Consider the following 7,014-nt stretch of genomic DNA (forward strand, 5'->3'; position numbering starts at 1 on the left):
TCCTTTAATAATGATAGATTATTGATGCACAAAGACTTTCAAAGGCGGTGAAATGGAGTGAGCTACCTGTCTACACCCTGTCAGATGGCCCGAGTCTTGCCCTCAGTCTTCCCATGGCCGCCTTCATCTCCTGGTTCCTCAAGGTGTAGATCAGGGGGTTCAGCAGAGGGGAGATGACAGTGAAGGTCACAGAGATGGCCTTGTCGGTGGGGAGGGCGGAGAAGGGCCGGGCGTAGACGTAGATGCAGGGCACAAAGTGGAGAGTGACCACCGTGATGTGGGCGCTGCAGGTGGAGACGGCCTTCCCCCGGCCCTCCCTGGCCTGAGACCTTATTAGTAATAATAGGACCATGTACGACACAAGGAGGAAGACGAACCACAGGGTGGTGAGCAGGCCGCTGTTGGAAATCATCAGGAGCTCAAGGACAGCGGTGTCAGTGCAGGCGAGTGTGAGGACCTGGGGGCCATCGCAGTAGAAAGTGTCCAGGACGTTGGGTCCGCAGAAGGGGAGTGGGAGCAGGAGGGAGATCTGCACGATGGAGTGGACGAAGCCCCCCGCCCAGGAGGCCACTATCAACCCAATGCACCGGCCCCTACTCATGACGGTCACGTAGTGCAGGGGCCTAGTGATGGCCACGTAGCGGTCAAAGGCCATCACCGACAAAGAAAATACATCCACTCCTCCAATAAGATGGAAGAAAAACATCTGAGTGAAGCAGCCATTGAAGGAGATGGCCTTTCTCTGGGCCAGAAGGTCTGCTAGGACCTTGGGAGCTGTGATGGAGGAAAAGCAGATATCGGCAACAGATAAATTGCGGAGCAAAAAGTACATGGGGGTGTGAAGGTGCGAGTCCCAGGTCACCGTGACCATGATGAGGAGGTTTCCCAGCAGAGTGGTGACGTACACCAAAAGGAGGAAGAGAAATAAGACCAGGCTCAGTTCTTGATTCTGGGTCAGGCCGAGGAAAATAAATTCTCTCACCCTGGTGCCGTTTCCCAGCTCCATGGACTCATCCTCTTTTTGCCTGTTTTGTTTCAAGCTATTTCATATGAAAATGCTCAGCTATTTATCTTGTTTTCTTCTTAAACACTGTGAATGCAATTCAGAACTTTCCCCACATGGCTGTAATGCTTGTGGTTTGTTGCGTTGTCCAAATTTTTAAGATTGCAGTCAGTTTAGTGATCCATTCAAATCATCATATGTGAAACCATTCAACAATTCATTTCCTGTAAACCTGTTTTTGAAAGGAATAAGCATTTGTGTTAAGTAGTGACCTTTACACAGCATATTTTATTTAATTAATTAATTTATTTTAAAATGTTACTATTATTTTTAATTTCACACACATTTATTGATATCAGAAGCTGTCTAAAGTATTTTCCTGTATTCAAACCATATCTTTGTATTCAAAGATAAGTAAGACATTGTGGACTTAAGAATCTACAAGTTTAATGTTCATATTAGCAAAATATTCTGCTGACTTCTTGTTTAAAAAAGATGTCATCTGTTTCTCATTGGGCTTCCCTGGTAGCTCAGCTGGTAAAGAATCTGCCTGCAATGTAGGAGATGCTGGTTGCACTCCTGGGTCAGGAAGATCTGCTGGAGAAGGGATAGACTACCCACTCCAGTATGCTTGGTCTTTTCTGCTGGCTCAAATAGTAAAGAATCCTCCTGCAGTGTGGGAGACCTGAGTTTGATCCCTGGGTTGGGAAGATCCCCTGGAGAAGGGAAGGGCTACCCACTCCAGTATTCTGGCCTGGAGAATTCCATGGACTGTATAGCCCACGGGGTTGCAAAGAGTCGGACATTCCTCTGTATAACAGGAATGTGTGATAAAGTATGTCTGAAGATAAGCCACTTGGTGAAAAGGGCTCTGAAAATCACACTGAATGGGCCATATCTCTGCATTCCTCTGAGTACAACATCTCTCTTCCTGCTGGCTAACACCCACCTTTGTTTCTGTCACTGAGAAGACCATCTTGGCTCTGAGACACTTAATTTAACTGAGAAATATGAAAGTCAAAGTAGTTATACAAAATCAAGAAGGACATCTCAATTTCATTCTGCGTGACTTAACTTTAGCTAGAAGTCAAATGTCTTTACCTAATTCCTTTGATCCTGAAACTCCAAGTGTGAATTTATATTAGCAAATTTCAATTTCGTATTAGGAAATATTCTGTTGACTTCTTGCTTAAAAAAGATGTCACCTGTTTATCATTTCAATGTTGCTGTCCATGAGTCAGTTTTCTTGCTCTTGGCTTTTTCTGAGGGATTTCTTAAATCTGCTGCCCATTATTTTGTGTAGATAACTTGTCATTGCAATTACTTTATACTAATGAGATAACTTACTTAATAATTCTTTAAAACACTTAAAATTTGCTATTGGAAAATAGCTTGAAACTGTGTAAATCCAAATCTCAAATGATATCATAATTTTTTTAACTTGGTAAGAACACAAATGTAAGAGCTCCCTTCTTAACAAAAATTTCAAGTGCTCAATACAGTACTGCTAACTGTGGTCACAGTCATGTACAGCAGACCTCATCTTCTATGACTGATGTGATCCTTGCTTGAGTCTGGGGGAGGCGGTAGAGACAGTGGCCTAGTTCTGAGTGGTGGCCCAGACGGTATCAGGCACACTCTCCTCTGCCTCTTTTCTTCTGTGGATGAAAGATAAAAGAGTGGCGTGTTCATATAGCAGCGAGGGACACTTGTATCATCAGCATTTTCACATAAGCTGTTACTGATAATTTTTAGGAAATTTTATAATTATCACTTGTTCTTCCTTAGCTAGTGACCATTTGTTGCAATCTTCAAATGCAAACGGATAAAACTAACACAACATGTAAAGCAATTATATTCCATTTTAAAAATTATAGGTATATAAATAACCCCAATGTATATAGATATATTGCACCATGTTCTCAAAGTGTCCACAGGTTCACAAAACTGATGATATATATAAATTGATGAACATATATAAATTCAGAATGATACAAAGTGAAATGTGTTATGAGGAGAGAAGTAGTAGATTTGGGTGGGATAAGAGATTTGATAGGAGATGTCATGATTTTCGGTAGTAACAAAACTTCTATTTTTAAGATCTTACTATATGTGAAGAGTTAACAAAAAGTTTATTTATCATCATCTTTTAGTAAGTATTAATATTATTCTCGGTTTTTATGTGGAATATGTTATGAATTTATGTTTGGTTGAAGGGAATAAAGAGATGGAAATAGGATGCAAAGAAATACTGTCCATTTTTTTTTTTTTACCTTGAACTTGGGCAAACTCCAGGAGATGGTGAAGGACAGGGTGGCCTGGCGTGCTGCAGTCCATGGGGTCACAAAGAGTCGGACATGCCTGGGTGACTGAACAGCAATAACAATATATGTATGTGTGTGTGTTTGTATACATATAAGAGGAATATATAACAATAATTTTGTATAACAGGAATGTGTGATAAAGTATGTCTGAAGATAAGCCACTTGGTGAAAAGGGCTCTGAAAATCACACTGAATGGGCCATATCTCTGCATTCCTTTGAGTACAACATCTCTCTTCCTGCTGGCTAACACCCACCTTTGTTTCTGTCACTGAGAAGACCATCTTGGCTCTGAGACACTTAATTTAACTGAGAAATATGAAAGTCAAAGTAGTTATACAAAATCAAGAAGGACATCTCAATTTCATTCTGCGTGACCTTAACTTTAGCTAGAAGTCAAATGTCTTTACCTAATTCCTTTGATCCTGAAACTCCAAGTGTGAATTGTATGACATTAGGTAAGTGCAGAGCAAGATACTGGTGACATTAATTCTTGAAAAATTTGTTTCTGATGGTAAAGCTCTTTGGAGGACTGAATATCTTAGTGTCTTTTCTCCCCTTTCAGGAGAGAAAGCGCAGATTCAAAGAATCACATCTTCAAGGCTCTTCCGTTGTGTCTAATGGACAAACCCCTCAGCCTCTGATCTCATATAAGAACTGGAAAGGGAATATTATTGGACTAAGAAGGGAAAGTCAAAGGCATGATTGTGTTGTTGGTGATGAATTTTCAATGGGAGTTATTAAAATGTCACCAGGACATGCACATGTACCCACACACATACAAATTTTAATTAGTGTCCAAAGTATTTAGAGGCAGTAGATGAAATTTATGCCTTAATCCACCACTCAATCAGACTTTTGTTAAAACATGCCAAGTTCTGTGCCCAAGAGACTTCAAAGGTTCTGTTTCTAGGACTTACAAGGCTCAGAGGACCATATACAAATGAGTTTTAATTAGATTGCCAAAGAGCCAGAATAAGACAACTGGAAAAATCCTTTTTTTTACAATTCCAGTTTCTAATTACACACAGGATGATTATAGCCCTATATAGTGTTGCAATTTACACTTGTACAGAAAGAATAGTTGAGTGAGGGATGGAGAATGCCACTGATTAGGCAATGATGTCAAAGGGTAACTGGAGGGTCAGATTAACTGAGAGAATTTTGGTTTATGCTGGAAACGGAAGATTCTTATCAGAGAACTGACAAGATTGGTCTTTAGGGATAACTCTTGCAGCAGTATAAATATGACTGAAGGTGAGCAATAGAAAACTATGTATTCATTACCAGGAGTATATAAATATTAATCTTTTGACACATTGATTTCAGTTCAATTAAAAAAATCAAGCTTATAGAGTTGTAACATAGAAAAACTTTCATATTTGAATTTTTCTTGTTTTGGAGATTCATCCATGTTATTGAATGTACCAGTTGTTCCTATTTGTTGCTGAGTGGTATTAGATTATACACACAAACATACACACAAATATATATGTCACAGTCTGTTTATCTAATTATGTTAAATGACATTTGAGTAGTATCCAATTCTTGGCTATTATGGGTAAATGTTGGCTATCAATATTCTTGTTCATTTTGGTGTACATAGCTTTTCACTTCTCTTGGGTAAGTACCTGGAGGTGTAAGGGCAATTATATGGTAAGTACATGTTTACGTTTACTGGGAAACTTGCTTATTGTATGTTCATTTGACATTGCCACCAGCAGCACTCCAGTAGGTCCAGGTTCTCCTCAACAATGTTTTTTTCTTTTTTAATTATTTGGTGTATAGTTGCTTTAAAATGTTGTGCTAGTTTTCGCTGTAGAGTAGAATGAACTTGCCAGACATGGACACATATCCCGTGCCTCTTGGACTTCCTTCACATTCAGGTCACCACATGCATTAGGTGGAGTTCCCTGTGCTACACAGGTTGTTCTCATTCATTTTCTATTTTATGCATAGTATCAATAGTGTATATTTGTCAATCTCAATATCCCAATTCCCCCCTCCCCTTCCCTGGACACTTCATTGCATTCCAGAGAGAAGAAATCCAGCTTCACCCACCAGAACACTGACACAAGCTTCCCTAACCAGGAAACCTTGACAAGCCACTCTTCCAACCCCACCCACAGGGAGGAACTTCCACAATAAAGAAGAACCACAAACTACCAGCATACAGAAAGACCACCCCAAACAAAACAATCTAAACATGATAAAAAGGCAAAGAAATATTCAGCAGGTAAAGGAACACAATAAATGCCCACCAAACCAAACAAAAGAGGAGAAGATAGGGAGTATACCTGAAGAAGAATTCAGAATAATGATAGTAAAAATGATCCAAAATCTTGAAAACCAAATGGAGTTACAGATAAATAGTCTGGAGACAAGGATTGAGAAGATGCAAGATAAGTTTAACAAGGACCTAGGAGAAGTAAAAAAGAGTCAATCAATAATGAATAATGCATTAACTGAGATCAAAAGCACTCTGGAGGGAACCAACAGGAGAACAACTGAGGCAGAGATAGGATGAGTGAGGTGGAAGATACAATGGTGGAAATAAATGAAGCAGAGAGGAAAAAAGAAAAAAGAATTAAAAGAAATGAGGACAACCTCAGAGACCTCTGGGACAATGTTAAATGCCCCAACATTTGAATCATGGGAGTCCCAGAAGAAGAAGACAAAAAGAAAGGCCATGAGAAAATACTTGAGGAGATAATAGTTGAAAACTTCCCTAAAATGGGGAAGGAAATAGCCACCCAAGTCCAAGAAACCCAGAGAGTCCCAAACAGGATAAACCCAAGGTGAAACACCCCAAGACACATATTAATCAAATTAACAAAGATCAAACACAAAGAACAAATATTAAAACCAGCAAGGGAAAAACAACAAATAACACACAGGGGATTCCCAAAGGGATAACAACTGATCTTTCAATAGAAACTCTTCAGGCCAAAAAGGAATGGCAGGGCATACTTAAAATGATGAAAGAGAAAAACCTAAGACCCAGATTACTGTACCCAGCAAGAATCCCATTCACATATGAAGGATAAATCAAAAGCTTTACAGACAAGCAAAAGTTGAGAGAATTCAGCACCACCAAACCAGCTTTTCAACAAATGCTAAAGGAGCTTCTCTAGACAGGAAACACAGAAAAGGGGTATAAGCTTGAACCCAAAACAACAAAGTAAATGGCAAAGGGGTCATAATTATCAATAATTACCTTAAATGTAAATGGGCTGAATGCCCCAACCGAAAGACAAAGACTGGCTGAATGGATACAAAAACAAGATCCCTACATACGCTGTCTAAAAGAGACCCACCTTTAATACCCAACTCACACCTATGGATAGAGCAACTAAACAGAGAATTAGCAAGGAAACACAAACTTTAAATGATACAATGGACTAAAGTGCACACGGAACCTTCTCCAGGGTAGATCACATCCTGGGCCATAAATCTTGCCTTGGTAAATTCAAAGAAATTGAAGTCATCCCAAGCATCTTTTCTGATCACCATGCGGTAAGATTAGATGTCAACTACAGAAAAAAACTATTAAAAATACAAACATATGGAGGCTCAACAATGCGCTTCTGATTAACCAACAAATCACAGAAGAAATAAAAAAAGAAATAAAAATATTCATAGAAACGAATGAAAATGAAAACACAACAACCCAAAACCTATGGGATTCA

General features: G+C 39.4%; 1 protein-coding gene across 1 annotated transcript; it reads right to left on the reverse strand.

Annotated features, from left to right (window-relative positions):
* Positions 1-70: 70 nt before the first annotated feature.
* LOC136174775 (olfactory receptor 4D10-like) lies at positions 71-1,006 on the reverse strand. The gene has a single exon (XM_065944983.1). It carries the CDS (start codon positions 1,004-1,006, stop codon positions 71-73), a length of 936 nt encoding a protein of 311 aa, XP_065801055.1.
* Positions 1,007-7,014: the final 6,008 nt, after the last annotated feature.

The sequence above is a fragment of the Muntiacus reevesi genome, chromosome 9 (assembly GCF_963930625.1).
Source record: "Muntiacus reevesi chromosome 9, mMunRee1.1, whole genome shotgun sequence".
Taxonomy (NCBI): domain Eukaryota; kingdom Metazoa; phylum Chordata; class Mammalia; order Artiodactyla; family Cervidae; genus Muntiacus; species Muntiacus reevesi.